Here is a 26,658-nt window from a genome sequence, read left to right as displayed (position 1 = left end):
GAGTAGGATTGGAGACACCCAATCATTCAGTATTTGACTGGCCCTTCTTTGAAGGCCAGCAGAAAGCTTAAATACAGTCAATGCAGTTTATAGTATATGGGAATACTCTTTATAAAAGAGGGGCAAATAGTCTTCTATTAGAGTGCTTGGGACTAAACGAAGAATTGATTGCCATGGTTGAGGTGCATTGTCACGACCCAAACCCGCCCTTATAGGTTTAGCGTCTTAACGGGCCGGTAATCCTGGGATTACAAAAGGCCTCTGAATGAATTAAACAAAATATAGGGGCTAGCAGAACCAAATACAAACATATAACGTCCATAGAGCTGTGTAGACACACATGGGATATAAATTTAAAATTTTATATACATAAACGTGATGTCATATAAGCAACAACCTTACGTCACTTAACTTACATATAACCAAAATAGGACTTAGCCCAACATACAAATAAAACGAAAGAAAACTTTAATGGAATTCTGGATTACAAAACATTGACCAGAAGCAGGTTTCAGAACCTCCACGGGTGGCACTATGGTTGGCTGGACAAAACTGACCTCCAGGTAACAGCTTAGGCTTGGTCTCGCGCCTAATCACCTACATACACAAATAATAGGGTGAGCTAGAGCCCAATGAATAAAAACAGAGTAAAGGTTTTAATGAATGATGTCTATAACAGATTCAGAATTCAGATTCATAGTCAGAAACAAATACATATTCATATTCATGTTCAAAGTTCATATATTTCACATGATCATACGTGGTACATCCATTAGCGTTAACAAATTCGATGACCTATAAAGGGACAGCCATAAAGGCATTCCGATGACTCATGTGCACAGAGACACTTTTGAAAATCCATAAAAGGACGTCCATAAAGGCATTCCGATGACCCATAAAATGACGTATATCACGTGATACGAAGGATGCCACAACTACATTTCAGATACTTGGACAATCATTCATTCATATAAAACATAGCATTTCAAAAAACTTGATCATTTCATATCATCCGAAAATAATTAAAGTTAAACATAACTTTACAGAGTTATTACTCACAGATGGCTCCAATAGCAGATCAGATGAATCAAACAAACCAAACGGCTGAAAATAGGGTCTTCGCTCGAATGCAACTTCCTTTGCTCGAGCTAAGGTTTAAAAATAAGGGTGGTCGCTTGACCGCAACTTTGGTCACACGAGCGGTGAGCAAAACTCAAAACTTCTAGGAGCTCTCATTTTACGCTCGAGCGCAACTTCTGGTTGCTCGAGACAAGGTTCAAAAATAGGCACTTTCGCTCAAGCGCAGTTTGCCTTGCTCAAACAGAGGCCCATGTCCACAAAAGTACTGGAAGCATGAATTTTACGCTCAGGCCAACTTTTGGTCGCTCGAGTGAAAGTGCAAAACAAAGAGTGGTCGTTCGAGCGCAGGTTCTGTCGCTCGAGCGATGATGCAGAATTTTGGAATTTTCATATTGATGTTCAAGATACAAAACTTAATTTCAAAGCTTTAAAACACATCATTTGGGCTCAAAACTTGAGAAAACATTCCTAAACGTGTGAAACATTAAGAATTAAGGATTATTTCCCAAAATCAAGGCCCAGAAGTAAATCAGTTGTCCAAAATTCAACTTGAAACTTTGAAAGCATAACATGCATGTGATGAATTGAATTCAACCCCTCCAAATCATGATCAAATAAAGTAAAACGATGGAAAACATGACGAATTCCCAAAATTAAGGTATAATTGCTACATGCATGTGAGAATTCTTGAAAATTAAGTTGAAAATGTAAGAAAATATGCATGCATGAATGGTGTGACTTAAATTCCTTCATTTCTAGCTCAATTCTCATGTTTAAACACTTTAAACTCTAGAATTCTTACGCTAATGTCTTGAATACAAACTTTAGGAATAAAATTCTTACCTAGAGTGCCTAATTCTTTAAATTCTAGGAATTTCTTGCACAACTCTTCCAATTTCTTTCAATTGACTAGCAATCCCTCTCTTTTTTTTCTTCCTTAAGCTTCAATCTCTTCCTCTCCCTCTCTTTTCACGTTTTTGATGACAAAAAGATGGTGAAGTGTGTGTATAATGGTGGTAAGAGACAACATTGAGCTTATATAGGTACCATAAGTGGAATTAATTAATTCTTGGTTAGATTAAATACTTATATTTATTTTATTCTAATTATTTAGTTCTCAATCGAACTTCAATTGAACCTACCATAATGTTCTAAAAATTCCAAATAACATGAAAACCAAGTCAATTTCGTGATCAGATGCCGATAAGCCTTCAATTCGCTTAATGAAACAAAACCACAGACAGATCTTTCTATAACAGACTGATATAAATGCAAATAACATATAACACATGCAATTAAAATAAAATTTCATCTTGATTGCTTATTAGGCATTCTTAATCAAATATTATATGCTAATCACAGGTCGGGGTTGTTGCAGTCTTCCCTTCTTAAAGAGTTTGGTCCTCCAAACTCAAATGACCTTTGTTTTGAAAGAATATCGGGTCTAGAGGGAACAAATTAGGGTATCTCTTCATCATATCCTCTTCTGTTTCCCATGTTGCATATGTCCCTCCATGATTTTTCCAATCTACTTTCACCAATGGAATTTCTTTGTGCCTTAGTCTTTTGATTCGGCGGTTCACAATTTGAATTGGCCTTTCTTCATACGTATAGTCATCCTTCAGAAGCACATATGTTGGCTTAATAACATGGTGTGGATCCCGTAAATACTCCTGAAGCATCGAAACATGAAAAACATTATGCATGTTCTCCATAACCGGAGGTAAGGCTACTTGGTATGGCACAAGATTGATTTTCTCAATAATTTCATACGGCCCAATGTATCGTGGTGCCAACTTTCCTTTAACCGCAAATCGAGTTTGCCCTTTCATTGGAGTCACTTTGATAAATACATGATCACCAACTTCATATTCCTTCTCTCTCCTTCAGACATCTGCGTAACTGTTTTGGCGATTTTGGGCGGTTTTCAAATGTTATTGAATCAGTTTCACTTTCTTAGTTGTTTCTTGCATAAGTTTCGGTCCCAACAACAGTCTATCACCTACTTCGGCCCAGCAAATCAGAGATCGGCATTTTCTACCATACAATGCTTCATAAGGAGCTATTCCAATACTTGAGTGATAGTTGTTGTTGTACACAAACTCGGCCAAGGGCAAATAGGTTTCCCAATTTCCTTGGAAATCCAATGCACACATTCTGAGCATATCTTCCAAGGTCCTTCTTTTTGATTGGCCATTTGTCTGCAGGTGATAAGCACTACTCAATCTCAATTTAGTCCCCAAAGCTTGTTGTAAACTCTGCCAGAATCTTGAAGTGAACTTAGGGTTTCTGTCAGATTCAATAGATACTGGCATGATGTGCAATCTCACAATCTCATTTACATAAATGTTAGCTAATTTGTCTGCATTATAAAAAGTCTTCACAGGCAAAAAGTGAGCAGACTTAGTTAAGCGATCAACAATAACCCAAATAGAATCCATACCTTGGGAGGAGTGAGGCAATTTGCTAATAAAGTCTGTCATAATGAGCTCCCATTTCCATTCCGATATTGGAAGTGACTGAAGTAATCCAGTGGGTCGTTGATGTTCGGCTTTCACTTATTGGAATGCAAACATCTAGCTACAAAGTCAACAATACACTTTTTCATGCCAAGCCACCAAAAGTTCTATTTCAAATTTTTGTACATTTTTGTGTTCCCCAGATGCATAGCAAATTTGGAGTTATGAGCTTCGGTCATCGCTTTCTCAATTCAAAACGATCTAGTACACAAAGTCTTCTTCTAAATTTCTGAACATTGTCTTCGAACACAAATCCGGGCCTCGATTTTGAACCAATCTCATCAACAATCTTTTTCAGAAATTCATCTTGAAATTGCTTTTCTTTAACTTCCTCAACTATGGCCGGTTGTGCAGAAATGGCGACTAGAACTCCATCATGTTCATGCAAAACCACTTCAATTTCATTTCTTTTTACATCACACAACAATTCTTTCTGGCCAGTGAGCAAACATGACAAATTCCCAATAGACTTTCAACTTAGAGCATCTGCAACTGTATTTGTCTTTCTAGGATGGTATAGAATCTGTAAGTCATAATCTTTAATCAACTCTAACCACCTTCTTTGTCTCATATTCAGTTCTTTCTGAGTGAAGAAATATTTCAGACTTTTGTGGTTTGTATACACCTCACAAGTCACTCCATATATATAATGGCGCCAGATTTTCAAAGCAAAAACCACAGCTACGAGTTCAAGGTCATGGGTTGGATAATTCTTCTCATGTGGCCGGAGTTGTCGTGAAGCAAATGCAATTACCTTCCTATTCAACATTAACACACACCCCAAGCCTCTGTATGAAGCATCACCGTAAATATGAAATCCATCTGTATTATTAGGTAGAGTCAAAATTGGTGCAATCAATAATCTGGTCTTTAACTCTTGGAAAGTAGATTATCTTTGGTTCCAATCAAATGGCATATTTTTCTATGTTAGCTATGTTAGAGGCATAGCAAGTTTGGAGAAGTCCTTTACCAATCTGCAGTAGTAACCCGCAAGCCCCAGAAAGCTTCTGACCTCTAACACATTGGTTGGTCTTGGCCAATTCACAATAGTCTCAATTTCCTGTGGGTCCACTGTAATGCCATCTTTGTTGATTACATGCCCCAGAAATGTTACACAGTCAAGCCAAGATTCACATTTGGACAATTTTGCATACAACTTCTTTCCCTTCAAGATCTGTAAGGTAGTTCTCAGATGATTCTCTTGTTCTTCCCTGCTTTTGGAGTAAATCAGAATACCATCAATAAAGACAACTATAAATTTATCAAGAAGTTGTTTGAAAACCCTATTCATTAGGTCCATAAAAGTTGCAGGTACATTAGTTACCCGAAATGGCATCACCAAAAATTCATAGTGCCCGTATCTAGTTCTGAATGTAGTTTTCTCTATATCTTCCGCCTTGACTTTTAACTGGTGATACCCATATCTTAGGTCTATCTTAGAGAACACTTGTACTCCCTCAAGTTGGTCAAACAATCATCTATTCAGGGCGGTGGATATTTGTTCTTCACGGTTACTTCGTTCAATTCACGGTAGTCAAAACATAACCTCAAAGACCCATCTTTCTTTTTAACAAACAGAACTAGAGCACCCTAAAGTGAAGTACTCGAACAAATAAATTTCTTGCCTAGCAGTTCTTATAGTTGGGTTTTCAATTCTTTCAGTTCAGAGGTTAACATTTGATATGGGGTTTTGGAAATTGGTTGTGTTCCAGGTACAACATCAATAGTAAATTCAATTTCTCTTTCAATTAAATCCCCGGGTAGGTCAATAGGAAACGTATCAGGAAACTCATAAACAACAAGAATAGCTTCCACATTAAGCTTATCGGAAGTCTTAGTTAAAACACAACACAGATGACCCCGACATCCCTTATTAAACAATTTGATAGCTTTCATGGTGAAATCAAGTACGAGGGAGGAACTATACCATTCCCACAAAACATAAACTCAGACAAACTGGGTCGTCGAAATAGAACAGATTTATTCACACAATCGATAGTAGCACAATAGTTGATCAAGCAATCCATACCCAAAATACAATCAAAGTAAGTAATGTCCAATGACAACAAGTCAACATATAATATTACATCCCCAATCATGATGTCATACGCAGGAGACACATAAGCACATAACATAGAACCTTCAGATGGTGTAGATACAGACATCAAATAATTCAGAGATTCTAAAGGTCTAGTCAACTTTTGGGAAAAAACATTCGATACAAATGAATGTGTGGATCCTGAATCTATCAACACATATGCTTTTTTAGCACAAATAGGAAGTATACCTGACACCACTGATTCGGTGTTCTACGTATCACTAGGCACAAATACTCGTCCCTACCTTAAGGTTTCTATCCCAGTGTTAGCCCTTGTATTCGTTCTTGATGCAAAAACGGATCTAACTGAACTTGCTACTGGACGGTTGGCATTTGTGGACCTGATAGGACAATCCCTCATCATATGGCTAGTTTTACCACGCCTAAAATAGGCACCAGTTGTACGATAACAAATACCCTTATGTTTTCTTCCACATTCAGAACAAGTAGGTATAGATCCACTGCTTTGACTTGAGCTGCTAGTAGACCCCGTGTTTTGCTTCTTATTCATTGTAAATGAACGACCCTTTTTAAAATTGAATCCGGACCTCTTGCCTCTCCATTCGGTTGTTGGGACCTTAGTCTGTTTCATTACGGCTAAGTTGGCCTCAACCATTAGGGCTTTATCAACCATATCCATATATTTGGGTAGTTTCAACACACTAACACAGTCAAACACTTCCAGATCTAGCCCTCCTTTGAATTTTTGAGCTTTCTTATTGTAGACACCCCATTTTTGACCGTTCTCAAGACTTGGACGTCATCGTTTGAACACTCGATGATCATCCATTCTCGTGTTTGTTTTGAGTTCCCGAAGGTCTCAGCTGCACGCCTTGCCTTAGGACCTCTCAACTTATCTGTTTTGTGCTTGGTTGTGGACCAAGGACTTGTGGTTTTGTTTCTGAGGGAAGAGGGTGCCTTGTTGGCCAGCCCTACAACCCATCGGCCAAACCTTGTGCTTATCTGCCTTGTTTTCTTCTCATCGGCCATCAATGTTGGCCGGTCGGCACTCTTTTTGATCGATTGGCCATTTTTTTGGTCGAGACCCCTTTTTCTGCTTCTGCAGATATTTTTCTTCCAGCTGGTGCCAACTGCTGGTCACTTGGTGTATCCTCCATACACGTGTATGGATGGATTTTAACAAGCTCCAAGCTTGCTCAACAAGCTTGGAACTTTATTTTCTATAAGAAGGGAGCCCCCTCTCCCTTTCCAGAGGGTCTGAAAATTGGGATACAAGATATATATCACTCTTTCTCTCTCTATATATATATTTCTTCCTCTCTCTCTCTATTTTTGCACTTGTTTGTGCTCAAAAGTGTAATTTCTTCACACTTTTGCACTAAAGCACCTACTCAAACACCATACTATTGTTGCTAAGGTACTTGAGGGTTTTGTTTGAACTTAAAGTTTGGTTTTTAGCTCAAAACGTTGCTGGAGTTGCCACTTTGAAGTTGTTCTACAAGGGTGAGTCACTAACCCTCTTTCAAGCTTTGTGTTCATTGCTTACTTAGCCTTATTTGCATGCTTATTTTGGCTTAACTCTCAACTATAAAAAGTTTCATTTTCATGTGTTTGAAATGATTGTTTAAGGTCTTGTTGGTGTTGGGGGTGGTCTACCCCCTTTTGTGCCTTGTTTTGCCTTGTTTTGGGCCACCTCTTTAGGCTTTTGTTTTAGTCTTTGCATGACCTTTCTACCACTGAATTCCAGAGGAATTTCAGTGGTGGAAAGTGTGTTTTGAGGTCTTAAATAGGAGAGGGTCATCCCCTCTCCTTATGTCTTGCATGCTTGTATAGATGGCTCATCAAAGTAGCATGTTTGTCTAGCGTGTATTGGTTCCATTTCAGCATGTTTTTGGTGTTGTTTTAGCATGCCATAACTCTATTTTGGGTTGGTTTGATAGCCTCTTGCATGCTCCTTGCATTTGTAGTGCATTTCCATTCATTAGCCTAATGTGTATCATACTTGAGCTCATCATTCTAGCATGATTTTGGCTTAACTTCAACAAACTTTTGGTCATGTTTTAGCATGCTTAAGGTCTAATTTATGTTTTTCTGGTCATGCATGCATTGCTTTGTATAGCCATGGTTCATTCTAGCTCATTAGCCTTGGGTTTCTAAGCCACTAACATGCATTGCTTAGGCTATTTTCATGATTTGGCATCATTTCATATGTGATTTCTGTCCATGTTTCATGTTCATGCACTCATATTTGTCACTCTTTCCATGCTTTGGAAGGGTGATTCTTTATGCCTTAAACATGAGTCATTGTGTATGCCTTCATGCCTAAGCTTGCAAGCTATCATTTCAGTATGTTTTTTGGATTATTTTGTCATGATATAACTCTGATTTTTATTGGTGAAGCCATCTCATGCTTGGTCTTGGTAGGTGTAGTGTAATTCTCCCTTTTGGCCTTGAATGTTTCATGCTTCGTGCTCACCATGCTAGCTTATTTTGGCTTCCTTCCATACATGTTTTAGCATCATTTTGACATGCTCTAGGACTGTTTTTTGTTGTATTTTCCATATGCTTCATGTATTGCATAGCTATAGTGCAAGTGCCTATGCTAGTTTCAAGCTTTGAGCCTTCTTGCATGCCATACTTGTGTTGTTTGAGTGGTTTGACACCATTCCATACATGATTTCAGAGCTTTGAGCCTTCCTTCCATACATGTTGTCACACGTCCATGCTTTTCACTCTTTAAGTGCTCTTAAGAGTTTCATCTTTATGCCTTAATTCTTGAGCCAATTGGCATGCATGCTTGTCTTGCCTTTTCATGCTCTTCATGCCATCATTTCAGCACTAATGGCCACTGTTTTGGACATGATTGAGGTCTGTCCATATCCAGTTTAAGTCCATCTTGCATGTCATTTGCATGCTTGTTGTTTGCATTGTTGTTTGCATGCTTAGGTTGCATTCAATAGAGTTTGAATGCCATTAGCTTTGATAAATTGCTCATGTTGCATTGCATATTGTTGCATTGCATGATTTTTGCATGCTTGTTGCATTGCATTGTGTTTGGAAAGGGTGTCAATCCAAACACGAGGAACGAGGGACGTTTCATACTTGAAGTGATGAAACATGCCTCAATTCTCGGTCGCCGACCCTCTTGATCATGTATGATAGAGGTTAAGGCATTTATGTGTTTTTTGTGCATTCATTTGCCATTGACTTGTGCAACTCGGCCTCTTTGGCCATCATGCGTTGAGATGCGTGATTAATGGCTCGAGAGTTGAGCACCACACTCCTTTAAGCTTTGACCATGGTAAGGAGTGTGGTTGCACACACATTTTCTTGCAAATACACTACCATGCCTCTGTTAGTGCTCTGTTGCAGCAAAAGGAGAAGTTTGCAGGGAGAAGTGGCCGATCGGCTATCAAGTGTGCCGATCGGCTATCAAAATTGGCCGATAGCCTTGAAATTTGGCCGATGACTATTACACATGGCCGATGGCCATTCCTCTTGGCCGACCACCTCTCAGTTTGTTCCTAAGGTGGATCAAAAGTGTTTTGGGCATTGGCACAATTTTCAGAAGTCTAAAACAGTGCAAACAAAGGCAATACGAGGCACGGTGGTGGATTTCCGGGAGGACGCGACCGAGCATGCATCATTCATCATTCCGAGGCAGAGCTGTGGTAGCCTATTTAGTTTCTTACTTATTTGGTTTTGTAATTTAATTAATTTGTTATATTAGTTAAATTTTTGTAATAATTAATTAGCTAAGTTAGTTAATTAGTTGTTTTGTAATAATTAGTTTAATTAGCGCAGCTAGTTAGCTAAAATTCATTTGTGTGATGCATGTCTTCCAACCCCCATTTCTTTCTCCCTTTTGTTAGGCAATCTTCACTGTATTTAAATAGATTAAATTCTGTTGTGTACAAAACAACAACAAGAATATAGAGAAATAAAGAAAATGAGAGAATTTGTTTGATTACAAAAATCAAACTCGAAATAATAAATAAATAAATAAAACCACAGATCTTATTTTGTTACAAAAATAAAAAATAAAATCTGATTAAATAAACAAATAAAAACAGAATAAAATTAAACAACTTACTTGGTTAATTTATTTGAATAACTTTTCTGATCAAGTCCAGTGTTTAACACTGTGTCCTTAAGACATATTCGTCCTCTCCACGGTGCTTTCAGAATTTGGACGTCTATCTCCTAGGATGAAATGATCTTACCACAAACAATAGCACCACTACAAATTGTTTGCCTTACGAACACACTAAGTGTTTACACTCTTTCTTTCAGAAATAAAATGCAGCAAAATGCAGAGATTTAAAGCAGAGGATGGAGTACGAAAATTGGAGTAAAATCCAAATGGGAGGCTAGTCTATTTATAGATGTAAAGGTGACTCTTGGTTTTGAATTGAACAGGTATGAAACCTGTTAGTTTCAAATTTAAACAGATTTGAATCTGTTAAGTTAATAAATCAAACAGATAAAAAACGGGAAAGGCTCTGTTTGGATGAGCAATAAATCCAAACCAGTTTAATTCTGTTTGAAAACGGGAAGGGCCCTGTTTGGATGTACAGAAAATCCAAATTAGTTTATTTCTGTTTGAAAACGGGAAGGGCCCTGTTTGGATGTACAGAAAATCCAAATCAGTTTAATTTGAATTCTGGATTTTATTTTACCAAAAAATAAAATTAAATTCAAATGTTTTTGGCCCAAAAAGATTAGAAGCCCAACCCAACCACACACCACGCACCTGCGCCCAAGCCCAGGCCCAGCCCGCCAGACCGGACGGACGGCGGCGGCGGCGGCGCGCGCGCGCGTGTGGTGATTTTTGGGTCCAATGGGTCTAGCCCATTTTGTCCATAACCTCTCCCTCTAAAACACTTGGGTACCCCTTGGGGCACACCCCAAGTATCAAACCCAAGCCTTATAAACCCTTTCAAAACTTCCCACCAAATCAATGTGGGACAAGCCAATTTACAACCTTAAGGAATTTCCACCAAAACTCCATTTCCATGGAGCACACTTTGGCTTCAATTTCCCATTCACTCGGTAATGGTTTTGAGCAACCAAATATACCACGTGAATCACAACGCGGCACAGAACGCGTTACCACTTTGACCCGAGTAAATCAACACTCGGGGCCCACCTAAAAAATAGACCAAACTTGAGGAAAAATTCTGGTTTTACCCAGAGTTTTTTCCACCATTTCCAACAATCCCCCACATGAATGGAATTTGATGACAACGGAAATGCAACAATATGCAGACTTAATGAAAGAGTATAAGTCGAAAAAATCTTGCATCAGGATAGGTAGTTTTCGGCCTTGAACCTTCCCTAGTGATAACCTATCGGACTTACTGGCTAACCAATGGACGCGATGCCTTGAATTGTTCAGCCGTTTGTGTAAGCCAAGACAATAGATTTCACACAAAGTATCTTTTGACACATCGTGGTTCTCACTGTTGTGTTCATTTTGGCCTTGAACGCGCCTGGTTTTCATAAGTGTTTCTAGAGAATTTAGCCTTTTCATTCTCATAGAACCGGCCCCAGTTCAACACTCATATAGGTGATTCTTATTGTGAGTATCTCCTTATACTCATCTTGATTTTATGCCTTAATCGAGATATAAGTAATCATTAAAAGCAAAGCTTATCCTTATACCCCTGCAGACAACATATGTTGCAGATATCACTCTCACCATAGGAATGGGTAGGAATTTGAATCCCTTGGTGATTTCTGGTGAGCCATACATAACTTAGTTGTCCCTTTGAACTTAGTTCTTGGGATCTCCAGTCATATAAGTAGGGTTACCATTATGACGACTCTTATGTAATAGGCTTTAATCCCATCCCCTTCGATGAACTATACACTAGCTCTCTTGTCAAACCTTTTGTTAACGGATCCGCAATATTCTCTTTAGATTTTATATAATCTATTGAGATTATTCCGTTTGACAACAATTGCCTTACGGTATTATGTCGACGACGAATATGTCGTGACTTACCGTTATACATGTGATTATGTGCCCTGCCTATTGCAGATTGACTATCACAATGAATGCAAATAGCTGGCACAGGTTTTGGCCACATTGGAATGTCTTCTAAGAAGTGACGAAGCCATTCTGCTTCTTCACCTGCTTTGTCTAAAGCAATGAACTCGGATTCCATTGTGGATCGTGCGATGCAAGTTTGTTTCGTGGATTTCCAAGAAACAGTAGCGCCTCCTAAAGTAAAGACATATCCACTTGTGGATTTTGAATCTTTAGTATCCGATATCCACTTTGCATCACAATAACCTTCAAGTACTGCTGGATATCGAGTAAAGTTCAAACCAAGATCACGGGTGAATCTTAGATATCTAAGAACCCGAATGATTGCTTTCCAATGGTCTTCTCCGGGGTTACTAGTGTACTTACTCAATTTACTGATAGCATAAGCTATATCAGGACGAGTACAATTCATTAGGTACATTAGGCTTCCAATGATTTGGGAGTATTTTAACTGAGACACTGCATCACCTTTATTTTTCGATAAATAAAGACTGATGTCTACAGGTGTTCTAGCTAAATTCAAATCATTCTTGATAAATTTATCAAGAATTTTCTCAATATAATGAGATTGAGATAATGCATATCCGTCAGATGTTTTAGTAATTTTCATTCCTAATATAACATCTGCGACCCCCATATCTTTCATATCAAATCTTTTGTTAAGCATTAGCTTAGTTGATTTGATCATGTTTTGACTGCTTCCAATGATAAGCATGTCATCCACATAAAGACAAACTATGACATATCCTTGGTCAGTGTTTTTAACATAGACGCATTTGTCACATTCGTTTATCTTAAACCCATTAGTAAGCATTGCATGATCAAATTTTTCATGCCATTGCTTAGGTGCTTGTTTTAATCCATAAAGGGATTTTACAAGTCGAGAAACTTTCTTTTCTTGTCCTGATACTACAAACCCTTCGGGTTGCTCCATATAGATCTCTTCATTTAGATCACCGTTTAAGAAAGCTGTCTTAACATCCATTTGATGTATTTCTAAATTAAACAACGCTGCTATAGAAATAAGCATGCGAATGGATGTTATTCTTGTCACAGGGGAATATGTGTCAAAATAGTCCAGACCTTCCTTTTGTCTGTAACCTTTAACAACAAGTATTGCTTTATACTTGTCAATTGAACCATTTGCTTTCATTTTTCTCTTGAATATCCATTTATATCCAAGAGTTTTAGAACCTGGTGGAAGATCCACCAATTCCCAAGTATGATTTTGCATAATGGATTCAATTTCATTATTAACAGCCTCTTTCCACAAAGGTGCTTCAGGACCTGTCATTGCTGCCTTAAAGCTTTGAGGTTCATTTTCTAACAAGTATGTCAGAAAATCTGGACCAAAGGATTTTGATGTTCTCGCTCTTTTACTTCGTCTTGGTTCATCATTAGTTAAATCCTGTTGGTCCAGACTATTACTAGTCTCTTGTGTTTGATTGTCATTAGTCTCTTGACTTTGTGTACAATCATAAGTTCTTTTCTGTGAACTTAATTCCTGTCCTTTCTTGTAAGGAAAGACATGTTCAAAAAACACAGCATTCCTTGACTCTGTAATAGTGTTCACATTTATATCAGGTATTTCTGATTTATAAGTCAGAAACCGATATGCACTACTATTCTGAGCATAACCAATAAACACACAATCTACTGTTTTTGGTCCAATCTTAGTCTTTTTAGGAACAGGTACTTCAGCTTTTGCCAAACACCCCCACACTTTTAAGTATTTGTAGGAAGGTGGTCGACCTTTCCATAATTCATAAGGAATGCTTTTAGTTTTCTTGTGGAGTATTCTATTAAGAACATAATTAGCAGACAATATTGCTTCCCCCCACAAGTTCTGTGGTAAACCTGAACTTAGTAACATGGCATTCATCATTTCTTTTAGGGTTCTATTCTTCCTTTCAGCAATTCCATTTTGCTGTGGAGGATAAGGGGCTGTAGTTTGGTGAATAATGCCATGTTGTCCACAAAATTCATTTAATGGTGCATCATATTCACCACCCCTATCACTTCTAACCATTTTAATGGTTTTACCAAGTTGATTTTCAACTTCTGTTTTGTAGAGTTTAAACATTTCTAAGGCTTCATCTTTACTTCTAAGTAAATAAACATAACAATATCTTGTGCAATCATCGATAAAAGTTATGAAATACTTTTTGCCTCCTCTAGTTTGAATAAACTTTAGATCACATACATCAGTATGAATTAATTCTAGAGGTTCGGTTTTCCTTTCAACCGATTTAAATGGAGCCTTAGTTAGTTTTGCTTCTACACAAATTTCACATTTATGATTGTGATTAATTTCAAACTTTGGTATATAATCTAAACCAATTAATCTATGCAAAGCATCAAAATTCACATGTCCTAATCTACCATGCCATAAATTTGACTCAAGAATATAAACAAAAGATGTGTTATTCTTATCCATAGTAACTTTCGGTACAACTGTCATTACATTCAACTTAAAGAGACTATCACTCATGTATCCCTTACCAACATACATACCACTCTTTGTTAATATAAATTTATCAGACTCAAATACAAGCCTAAAACCATTTTTACTTAACAAAGACCCAGAAACTAAATTCTTCCGGATGTGAGGTACATGCAGTACGTTGTTGAGGGTCAGTTCTTTCCCTGATGTCATCTTCAAGATCACTTTCCCTTGTCCAGCCACAGTAGAAGTAGAAGAATTTCCCATGAAAAGTTGTTCACCATTTGCTGCCTCATTGTAGGTAGTGAACAACTTCTTGTCCGCACATATGTGACGAGTTGCTCCAGTGTCAACCCACCACTCTTTGGGATTTCCAACCAAGTTAGCCTCAGACACCACAGCAGAAAGGTTGATGTCATTCACTCCATCAGAGATGTAATCCAATTCTGTTACATTGGCCTGATTGGTGGTCTTCTTACTTGTACTTCCATGATTCTTCTTAGGGCGGCGGCAGTCAGAAGCTCGATGTCCAGTTTTGCCACAGTTATAGCATTTTCCTTTGAACTTCTTGCTACTATCGCCTTGTTTAGGACCATCTCTAGTAAACTTTCTCTTTTTGTTATGTGGTTTATGAACTTGTTCAACCACATTTGCCTTGGACTCAATGGGATTTTTCCCATTCCTCTTTTCAGCCTTTCGGTTATCTTCCTCAATTCTTAGTCTTACAATCAATTCATCCATAGTCATCTCTTTGCGTTTATGTTTTAAATAATTTTTGAAATCTTTCCAAGCCGGTGGTAACTTTTCCACTAAAGCAGCGACTTGGAATGACTCGCTAAGAGACATACCTTCTGAATGAATACCATGCAAAATTATTTGAAAACTTTGAACTTGAGATATTACCGTTTGGGAGTCTACCATAACAAAGTCCAGAAATTTACCGACGACAAATTTCTTCGTACCGACATCTTCTGTCTTGTATTTCTTCTCCAAAGAATCCCACAATTCTTTTGCTGTTTTCAAAGGACTGTATACATTATACAGCATATTGTCAAGGCCATTTAGGATGTAGTTCCTACACAGGAAATCTGAATGTTTCCAAGCATCTACAGCGGCAACAACTTGCCGATCACTTTCACCCTCTTTAAGTGCTGGAGCCTCTTCATGGAGAAACCGGGCCAAATTAAGAGTTGTAAGATAGAACAGCATCTTCTGCTGCCATCTCTTAAACTCGGTACCGTTAAATTTTTTCGATTTTTCTCCATGATTGATTGGTACATGAACATGGTTCTGGATAGGGACCGATGTAGGTGTAACAATAGGAGTACCACTGCCAGATGCAGTTTCAGTTGTAGTAGCCATAATCTCTGATTACAAAAATCAGAAAATAATAAAACACAAATTAATTTTCTAGTTACTAAAACCAGAAAATAAATTATAACAACAAAATAATTTTATTTTCCATGTTACTAAAACTAGAAAAATAAAATATCACAAGAATTTTCTGTAATACCAAATAATATTCTGAATTGTTAATGACACCAGTATCGTACTACTAGTTGTTGTCAAAGAAAAGAGATAGTATATTACTACTATCTGTCAAATAGCATAAATCACTATTTGTTTTTCCACCCAGAATATTACTTTGAAACACAGAAAATTAAATACAATGAAGATACCAAAAAAAGGGGTCTGTCTTAAGATTGTTAGGCAATCTTCACTGTATTTAAATAGATTAAATTCTGTTGTGTACAAAACAACAACAAGAATATAGAGAAATAAAGAAAATGAGAGAATTTGTTTGATTACAAAAATCAAACTCGAAATAATAAATAAATAAATAAAACCACAGATTTTATTTTGTTACAAAAACAAAAAATAAAATCTGATTAAATAAACAAATAAAAACAGAATAAAATTAAACAACTTACTTGGTTAATTTATTTGAATAACTTTTCTGATCAAGTCAAGTGTTTAACACTGTGTCCTTAAGACAGATTCGTCCTCTCCACGGTGCTTTCAGAATTTGGACGTCTATCTCCCAGGATGAAATGATCTTACCACAAACAATAGCACCACTACAAATTGTTTTCCTTACGAACACACTAAGTGTTTACACTCTTTCTTTCAGAAATAAAATGCAGCAAAATGCAGAGATTTAAAGCAGAGGATGGAGTACGAAAATTGGAGTAAAATCCAAATGGGAGGCTAGTCTATTTATAGATGTAAAGGTGACTCTTGGTTTTGAATTGAACAGGTATGAAACCTGTTAGTTTCAAATTTAAACAGATTTGAATCTGTTGGGTTAATAAATCAAACAGACAAAAAAGGGGAAGGGCTCTATTTGGATGAGCAATAAATCCAAACCAGTTTAATTCTGTTTGAAAACGGGAAGGGCCCTGTTTGAATGTACAGAAAATCCAAATTAGTATATTTCTGTTTGAAAACGGAAAGGGCCCTGTTTGGATGTACAGAAAATCCAAATTAGTTTAATTTGATTCTGGATTTTATTTTACCAAAAAATAAAATTAAATTCAAATGTTTTTGGCCCAAAAAGACTAGAAGCCCAACCCAACCACACACCACGCACCCGCGCCCAAGCCCAGGCCCAGCCCGCCAGACCGGACGGACGGCGGCGGCGGCGCGCGCACGCGTGTGGTGATTTTTGGGTCCAATGGGTCTAGCCTATTTTGTCCATAACCTCTCCCTCTAAAACACTTGGGTATCCCTTGGGGCACACCCCAAGTATCAAACCCAAGCCTTATAAACCCTTTCAAAACTTCCCACCAAATCAATGTGAGACAAGCCAATTTACAACCTTAAGGAATTTCTACCAAAACTCCATTTCCATGGAGCACACTTTGGCTTCAATTTCCCATTCACTCGGTAATGGTTTTGAGCAACCAAATATACCACGTGAATCATAGCGCGGCATAGAACACGTTACCACTTTGACCCGAGTAAATCGACACTCGGGGCCCACCTAAAAAATAGACCAAACATGAGGAAAAATTCTGGTTTTACCCAGAGTTTTTTCCACCATTTCCAACACCTTTTACTTAACCGCTTTCGATGGTTAGTTTTAGGGCATATTTCGATTAGCATACCTTATGCTTCGCATGCGTGCATCCATTCATTTGTATTACATACACCAGGCTTGACGCATCATACTAACTGCATTGTATTTCAATTCCAATTTGAATACATGTATCAATTGTTGCATTTCATGCCATCTTAAGTAGCCGAGCCTATCTCATTGCATTTTGCATGCGTTGCATTAGGCATTGTTAACATGAACCAGGACCATGCATGATTTCTAACTAGTTCTCTATTTTGGCTCGGAGTACACTGTGAGTGTTTACGCTTTAGCGTACTGCATGAGATGTGTATGTTGCCATGTTAGCATGCTTGCCATGAGGCTATCTGCTTAACTGATATAACTGCTTGCATGCCTGTGGGTGAAGGTTGGATTGCTTGGATTGGAACAATTCATCAAAATGCGTGTTTTAAGCCCACTTGAGAGGCAAAATCATGTTTTTCTAAGCTCACTTGAGGGTGGCAAAATTCATGACTTAGCCTACTTGCGAGTAGCACCTCTCAATTGTTTTCAAACAAAGGAACATGAAATGTTTTGTTCCAATTTAGGCGATCCAGTCTATACTTGTATGCTGTGCGCATCACATAGTAATTCTAGGTTAATAACTGGAATAAGAACACATGTGTTTTCAAAACTAATATATCATATTAGTAAAGGCCGATCTTTGATTGGGTGAGCGGGGGTGCTCATTGCATGACCTTCCCCTCTCGTACCCAAGTTCCCGAGCCGAGACAACTTTGGTGATGACGGACACGTGGCCTTAGGCACGAGTCAGGGTTTCCTAAATTTTCCCAAAATAAAACATTTAGGTGGCGACTCTGTATTTCGCAGAGCAGTCCATGTTTGGCACTTCTTTATTAAAATCAATTTTCCAAAACGATTTGCCGGATTTGGACTATTTGGTGATTTATCGGTCTCACATTGCACTTTGTGAGATTAGATTCAAAATCGTGACATGAGTCCCAACTATAGTAGCTAAGAACAACCGATTCGCGCCCTCGGGCGCGGAGCCGGGAGTTCCTGGGTGGTCTACACTTATACTCTGTGTCTACAATGTGTGGGGAAAACAGGCTAATTCAGTGTACTTGGCCTCCTACTCTGCTATTGACATTTTGCCTTGTTTGAGTTCTTGAAATTCTGACACTTTTCTATCCCGAAAACATTGAGGGAAGTATTTCTCATAAAAGATCTCTCTGAACTGATCTCAAGTCAAAGTCCCACGACTATCATGGATAAGCATCTACTAACGTCGGGCTTCATCCTTTAAAGTGTAGGTGGCTAATAAAACTTTCTAAGTCTCGGTACATGGAAAGACTTCAAATAACTTTTTAGTTTCTAACATCCACATTTCAACCTTTAAAGGTTCAATTCCACCCAAGAAAGTCAGTGGCTTCATCTTATTGAAATTTTTAGTCAAACTGATGATGTCATTGTTTACCGGTTCTGCTTGGACCAGAGGCGGCTGAGGAGGCAAAGGTTGTTGTCTTTGTTGTTGCATTATTGCTTCTGTTAAAGCTTCAAGCATTCTTTCCATTTGGTTCATCCGAGTCTCAGAAGATTCAGATATACCATCACTTCTTGTATTTTTCATTTACTATAGGTAAATAGAGCACTAATAAACATAGGCAAATAATTCTTTTCACAGTGTTCAATTTCATTTCATTTCATTTTAGTGTCAATGTATATTGGTTCAGATATATTTATATACTTCAAACACACTCACACATTCAGATGTAATGTCCTTAATTTTTACTAGGACATCCTATAGCTCATATGGACTCGTGCGTGCGGCATAACTCGTGCTCCGGCACCACTCTGTCACGACCCAAACTCGCCCCTATAGATTTAGCGTCATAATCGGCCAGTAATCCTGGGATTACCAAAGGCTTCTGAACGAATTAAACATAATACAAGGGCCAACAGAAGTAAATACAAACATATAACATCCATAGAGCTATATAGACACACATGGGACAGAAATTTAAAACTTTATATACATAAATGTGACGTCATATAAGCAATAGTCTTATGTCACTTCAGTTACAGATAACCAAACTGGGACTTAGCCCAACATACAAATAAAACAAAGGAAAACTTAAACGAATTCTAGATTACAAAACATTGACCATAAGCAGGTTTCAGAACCTCGACAGGAGGCACTGTGGTTGGCTGGACAAAATTGACCTCCAAGCAATAGCTTAGACATGGCCACGCACCTGATCACCTACATACATAAATAATACGACGAGCTACAACACAGTGAATAATAAAGAGTAAAGGTTTTAATGAATGATGTCTATAATAGATTTAGAATTTAGATTCATATTCAACATATAGATATTCATATTCATGTTCAAAGTTCATATATTTCACATGATCATACGTGGTACATCCATTAGCGTTAACAAATCCGATGACCCATATAGGGACGGTCATAAAGGCATTCTTATGATTCATAAAGGGACGACCATAAAGGCATTCCAATAACTCATAAAGAGACGAATGTCATATGATACTAAGGATGCCATGACTACATTTCATAAACTTGGACAATCATTCATTCATATAAAACACAACATTTCAGAAAACTAATCATTTCATATCATCGAAAAATAATTAAAGTTAAAACATAACTTTACAGAGTTATTACTCACAGATGGCTCCAATAGTAGATCAGATGAATCAAACAAACCAAATGGCTAAGGGGTGTGACCTACACAAATACATAGCAAATACACATTCAAAAAACACTTAACTTATTTCTTTTCTATCTTGGCGCATTTCTAGTCTTTATCCTCATTATTATGTCTCAATTAAGGCTTAGGAATGCCTAAGATGCAATGAGGATGCCAAAAGATGATTTCAAAACACTTAATCAAATTTGCTGAAAATAGGGTCTTCGCTCGAGCTAAGGTTCAAAAATAAGGGTGGTCGCTCAAGTGCAACTTTGGTCGCTCGAGCGGTCCACAAAACTCTGCAAAACTTCTAGGAGCTCTCATTTTAAGCTCGATTGCAACTTCTGGTTGCTCGAGCCAAGGTTCAAAAATAGGCACGGTCACTCGAGCGCAATTTTCCTCGCTTGAGCGGAGGCTCATGTCTGCAAAAGTACTAGGAGCATGAATTTTACGCTTGAGCCAACTTTTGGTCGCTCGAGCAAAAGTGCAAAACAAAGAGTGGTCACTCGAGCACAGGTTCTGTGGCTCGAGCAATGATGCAGAATTTTGGAATTTCTATATTGATGTTCAATATGCAAAACTCAATTTCAAAGCTTTAAAACATATCATCTGGACTCAAAACTTGAGAAAACATGCCTAAACTTGTAAAACATCAAGAATTAAGGATTATTTCGCAAAATCAAGGCCCAAAATTCAACTTGAAACTTTGAAAGTATAACATGCATGTAATGAATTGAATTCAAAGCCTCCAAATCATAACCAAATAAGGTAAAATGATGGAAAATAGGATGAATTCCCAAAATTAAGGTACAATTGCTACATCCATGTGAGAATCTTGAAAATTAAGGTCAAAATGTAAGAAAATATGCATGCATGCATGGTATGACTTAAATTCCTTCATTTCTAGCTCAATTCTCATGTTTAAACACTTTAATCTCTTACACTAATGTCTTGAATACAAACATTAGGAATAAAATTCTTACCTAGAGTGCCCAATTCTTTGAATTCTAAAATTTCTTGCACAACCCTTCCAATTTCTTTCAATGGACTAGCAATCCCTCTCTTTTTTTTCTTCCTTAAGCTTCAATCTCTTCCACTCACTCTCTTCTCATGTTTTTTATGACAAAAAGATGATGAAATGTGTGTGTAGGGGTGGTATGAGACAACATTGAGCTTATATAGGTACCATAAGTGGAATTAATTAATTCTTGCTTAGATTAAATACTTAAATTATTTTATTTTAATTATTTGGTTCTAAATCAAATTTCAATTGAACCTACTATAATGTTCTAAAAATTTCAAATAACGCATAAACTAAGTCAATTTCGTGATCAGATGCCGATAAGGGCTTCAATTCGCATAATAAAACAGAACCACAGATAAATCTTTCTACAACAAACAAATATAAATGAAAATAACAAATAACACATGCAATTAACATAAAATTTCATCTTAATTTCTTATTAAGCATTCTTAATCAAAGATTATACACTAATCACAGGTGGGGTTGTTACATGCATGAAGGAATTTGTGGTGCTCACCAGCTTGGTATTAAGATGAGATGGTTACTTCGGAAGCATTCTTATTACTGGCCAACCATCCTTAAGGATTGCATAGAGTATACAAAAGGTTGCCAAGCATGTCAAAAGCACGGTATGATAAGTCATGTCCCAATAACGGATCTACATGCAGTGATGTAGGCAATGGACATGTTAGGGAAAATTTACCCACCTTCTTCGAAGCAACACTATTTCGTTCTAGTGGCCACACACTACTTTACTAAGTGGGTTGAGGCTAAACCTTACAAGACTGTAGATCAAACATAGGCAATTGACTTCATCATGGAATTAATCTATAGGCTTGGTATTCCATAGATCGTAACTGTAGATAATGAGACTGTGTTTGATGGAAAGCTGGTAAAAGTTTTTGCAGCAAAATTTAGAATTAGTCTTGTTAATTCCACCCCCCTATTATGCACAAGCAAATGGTCAAGTAGAGTTATCTAACAAATCCTTGAAAAAAGAAATACGGAGGGTTGCGGAAGACAATCCTAGAGAATGGCACAACTTACTGTTAGATGTATTATAGGCTTATAGGACTTCCCTAAGATCAACCACAAGAGTTACCCCTTATGCCATGGTATATGGGCACGATGCAGTATTGCCCATGGAGATCAATATCATGTCTTTAAGAGTCAAATGCCAAGATCATCTAAGTACTGGTCAATATCATTAAAGTATGCATTTAGAGTTAGAAAATGTGGATGAAGCTAGAATTTTGGCACTAAATAATATCCTTTTACAAAGGAAAAAAGCAGCCAAAAGTTATAATAAAAGGGTCCAACACATCAGCTTTGATGAAGGAGACTTGATGTGGAAAACAATACTTTCAATAGGAATTAAAAGTCACAAGTTTGGCAAATAGTCACCTAATTGGGAGGGACCATACCAAGTCCATAGAGTCTTGCTTGGAGGAGCTTACCATTTGAAAAATCTAAATAGATATGTGCATCCCAAGAAAATTAATGGCAGATATTTGAAGCCTTATTACCCAACTGTGCAGGAGACACAAGGAGTATAGAGACATTGTATAGAAACATCAAGAAAAAACAATAAACACTTGCGTAAATAATAATGTTTCATTTTATAAAAAAATTAAGTACATTGTGCCATAAATTGACCCAAAATTCATTACAATGTTTCAATTGTTCCCTTACAATAAGCTCTCTACTCTTAAGTAATGGGAATAACTATATAGTTGTATTCATCTCATACCTGCGATTAGATAGCCCCCAGTGAGTAGTATGCAGACTCTCTGCATTTTGCTCCAAAGGTAGATTGACTGTCGCTAACTCCTTCTCTAATTATGCCTTCTTATACAAGAGTTGGGCTTGAAGTTGAGAAGCAGAGAAATGTTGCCCCTTTTGTACTGACACTTTAAAGTGAATGTGGGAGACAAACTCCTTATCTTTTAGCTGCTCCATCTCTGCAGTTGTTGCCATTTGGCAGTTATTGACATAGAAGTCAATGATTGTTACTGCTTGGGTTAAATGGCTTCTAAAGGTAGCATTGGATTGGTTGAGTACTCGACAACATTTAAGGAATCCATTCTGAATGATTGGCTTCTATAAAGCTTAGAATGGAATCCTTGAGAAGGTTCTCAATAGCTCCAACCAAGTGCCATGTCTACTTGAAGAAGAGAGATGGTCTCAACACCAGATGAGCTTTTGATTATCTCAAATAAAGAGTCAGCCAAGACTAGTGGCTCAGTTTCACCGCCAGTTGGTATGGTTGGTGTAGCTATGTCAAATAAGCTTGCAAGCTGAGCTTTGAAGATGTCCATCTCTTCTTCAAAAAGTGGCATTGCAAGAGGGTCACTTGTGGAAGGGAAGGCTGGAAGCATTGGTATAGGAGAAGAAGAGGAGGATCCCTCAACAGCATCCATTGTCCTGGCTACCAACAAGTCTAGAGAAGATGGACTGGAGCTGGGTACTAAAGGAAGAATTGGTGTACCACTAGTGCCACCCCAAAAGTACCAGTTGCTACTGAAGTAGGAGTGGAAACAGATGTACTCTCAGAAGGTAAAAGAGGTAACCAGGAATCTGGAGGATAAAGGAGTAGGCAAGGGTGAGCCAATGGATACAAAGGGCAAATTATGCAATTTCGCAGGACTAAGAGTTGGGGAAGATAGGATGATTGACATATCAAGCCTCGAAGGAATCAAGGAAGAAGTTATGGGGAGTGTAGAGGCAAGGATTGGAAATATGGCTTAGAAGGGCTCTACACTCATTGTCAGGTTAGGCTCTACTTTTCCTTTTCCCTTTGGGCTTCTTTTAGCTCAAAGGGGCTCAAAAGTGGCCTTTCAATTCTAGTCAGGGAAGAATAGGCTGGTATTGAAGAAGAGAGAGGCAAGCTAGTTGCCGTTGCATTTCGAGGAAAATAAAAATAAAAACTGTTAAGGCAATATTAGCACAAAGGATTTGGAAAACATAAGGCATTATAAAATGCTGAAGATAATTACCAGCACCAGCAGTTATAGTAGTGATAGTCTAAGGGCCATGAAGGGTATGATGTTCAGCAGCTCTACTTTTCCTTGCAGCCACTTTTTGTGCTACATTAGCAACAGCGGCCTTCTCCTTTGAGATCTTTTGCTACCTTTTCTTCTCTAGCCTTTTGAAGACTATTACCTTTTTGGCATGTTCCCTCTTTACTGCCTTGGCAACTACTTTGTAAGCCAAATCCACAATGAGTTTGGCAATGGGGCAGGCTGGCATTTTCCTCCTTTTCTGAGGAGACTCTTCTCTTTCTTCATCCTCTGCCTTAGAGGAAACCTCAGGTGCCTCTTCCACAAGCTCAAACTTGAGTTGGGCCTTTCTTTTCTTTTAAACCTACTATTTTCCCTTCAATGTTTCCAGGGCTTGCGCTCTCTAAGGGAAAGACTCCTGTGAGGATCCTATACCAATAAAAGAAACACTAAATAAAAGAATAGTATAGAATAAGGGAAATGAAAGACAAAAGAAAGACAAAGCATGTACCTTTCTTAAGAGAAGCCCTGGTAACTCTGGGTGAGGAGGTTGAAGTAGCAGGGGTTAATGTAGAAAGATGGAAGCTATGGTGATGCCAGTCTCCTTGGTTATGGTTTCCCACATTGGGATGTCACATTCAGCTCCTTCAATAAGTCCAAAGTGGGAGTGGCAAGATGCACCTCTATATGGGCTGCCCACCAGTCTTAGATTCTTTTCATGACCCCACTGTGATTGGTGAGAGCCACGAATTCAAAGTTTGAGAAATCATGAACAACTTTGATTACGGACTCATCTAACCTAGATTTTGGCAATTTCAAATTTCTGGTCTCAAGGTCAGAACTGGAGAGGCTGCAGAGAGAGACAGGGATCCCCTGAGTAAGCCCAAACTGCCTTGTATATTAGAAGGGGCAGTATACCTCAAAAATGCATTTTGAGGCTCTACGGTTTAGAGTGCCAATAAAGAGATCTCTTTGAACCAAAATTGAGGCCCACATATGTTTATGAATAGGCTTGGAGTAGGTGGCATCCGTCAAAAGGGCTCTCAACCATGTTGGCCTGATAGTAGCCTCGAATGGACGAAAGAAGCAAAGGCGAAGGGAAACTGGAAGTTGATGCAAGTAAGAAAACTAGTAGGCAAAACTAGAAGGGTATAATGAGACTTTGACATACTTTTCCCCATAGGTGGTGGGTTCTTGCACAAAAAATTTTAGACAACCGGGATGAAAGTCAATAAAGTCTGCTAAAAGCTAGAGTTGGAGTACCCAAATTGGACCTCCTTGATTAAGCTCTACAGGCCTCTCACAAAATTGAGAACAAACCCTGTATACATGGCCCAGAATGTAAGGGGCTAGGGCTATCCTCTTCTTTGAAGCCAGATCCTTGGCAAGGGGGATAAATTTAGGCATTATCCTTTGAGAGAAGGTACAAAAAAGAAATTTGCAAAGCCAATAAAGGATAAAAGAAAAGAACTCTCGGTCAGTCACAGGACCTTCCCTTTTGTTCTCAATTACTACAAAGTCACTATAGAAGAAATTCGAAGAATGAACAGAAAATGAGACCTTAAGGTCAGGGTAACCAAGACCGAAGAGGTCACCAATGGGTGAGAGCCCTAAAAGATGGCACATATCAAGAACGGTGGGGACCATCATACCACACTGGAATTGAAAGAAGTTAAAAGCAGAACTCCAAAAACAAAGAGCAATAGGTATAAGATTGGGGTCCTCAGGAATTATAAACCTGAAAAGTCGGAGGGCGTCAAGGATGCAAAGGTCTTCTAGGTCTTGTTCCCTAGCCTCCACGACTCTGTCATGCCATTCCTCCCATTCTGTCTTCAATGTTGGCCAGCAGCGATGAGGTTGAATAGTTTTCCAACCCCTCCAGTTGAGTTTTTCTTTGTAAAGGAGGTAATGATCTTCTAAGCATGGGTACAAGGGAGGAAGTCCACTGTGGCCCTCTAGTGTTCCATACTTGGTTATTTTGTCATTTATGCATCTGCTCAAAGCCACTAAGGGACGCAAACGTTCAACAACTGGCAGATTTGTGGAAAAAGAAGCAGCCATTGGTGAGAAATTGAAAGAAGAGTGAGAAAAATGAGAGTAAGGGAGGGAAGAGTGAGAGTTGAAGTGAGAACTGAAGTAAGAGTGCAAGTAGGTAGAAATGAGTACGAATGGGGGGCAAGAGTTCGATATACACAAGTGAATACGTAACAGCACGAAAATTAGGGCTTTATTACTTTCTTGTCCAAGTTGCCCATTTAGTCTGACGGGTCAAGTAGTTCTAAGTTATTCGAGTTTTATTTGACCAATGTGGAATTCAAGATCCATTCAACATTTCGAAGGTCTTTGAGGTACGTTTTTTGATTTTTTGACCAAGAAAATTTACTTCGAAGAGCATTCTGTTATCTTTAGAGGAAGAAAAGTGTGTTTCGAAATGCTTGATCTGGCTTTGGAAGGAATGGGTTACATCGAAGCTAGTATTTGTTAAATGTGAGTCTTGAAATTAAACGCATACATATTGAGCAAATATAAAAACAATAAAACTATGCAATTGGAACAAAGAAAGTCATATTGTATTAACATAAACATTTACATTAGGAGGGCCTATTTGGCTACATTCTCAATTTTGTGAAAGTAACAAATGGAAAGGGTTACAAGGTCATAGAACTTAGTCCAGCAAAATTCAATAAATACATGTTCCTTTTCCAACCTT

At 38.0% G+C, this 26,658-nt stretch overlaps 1 protein-coding gene across 1 annotated transcript; it reads right to left on the bottom strand.

The window, feature by feature from the left end:
- Positions 1 to 2,468: 2,468 nt before the first annotated feature.
- On the bottom strand, positions 2,469 to 2,912 carry LOC114300413 (uncharacterized). The gene has a single exon (XM_028245287.2). The coding sequence runs from the start codon at positions 2,910 to 2,912 to the stop codon at positions 2,469 to 2,471; it is 444 nt and encodes a 147-aa protein (XP_028101088.2).
- Between the last annotated feature and the right edge of the window lie 23,746 nt (positions 2,913 to 26,658).

Source organism: Camellia sinensis, chromosome 14, assembly GCF_055761805.1.
Source record: "Camellia sinensis isolate YWXY chromosome 14, ASM5576180v1, whole genome shotgun sequence".
Lineage (NCBI taxonomy): Eukaryota > Viridiplantae > Streptophyta > Magnoliopsida > Ericales > Theaceae > Camellia > Camellia sinensis.
The sequence above is the reverse complement of the archived record's forward strand: the minus strand, read 5'-3'. Positions and strand labels throughout refer to the sequence as shown.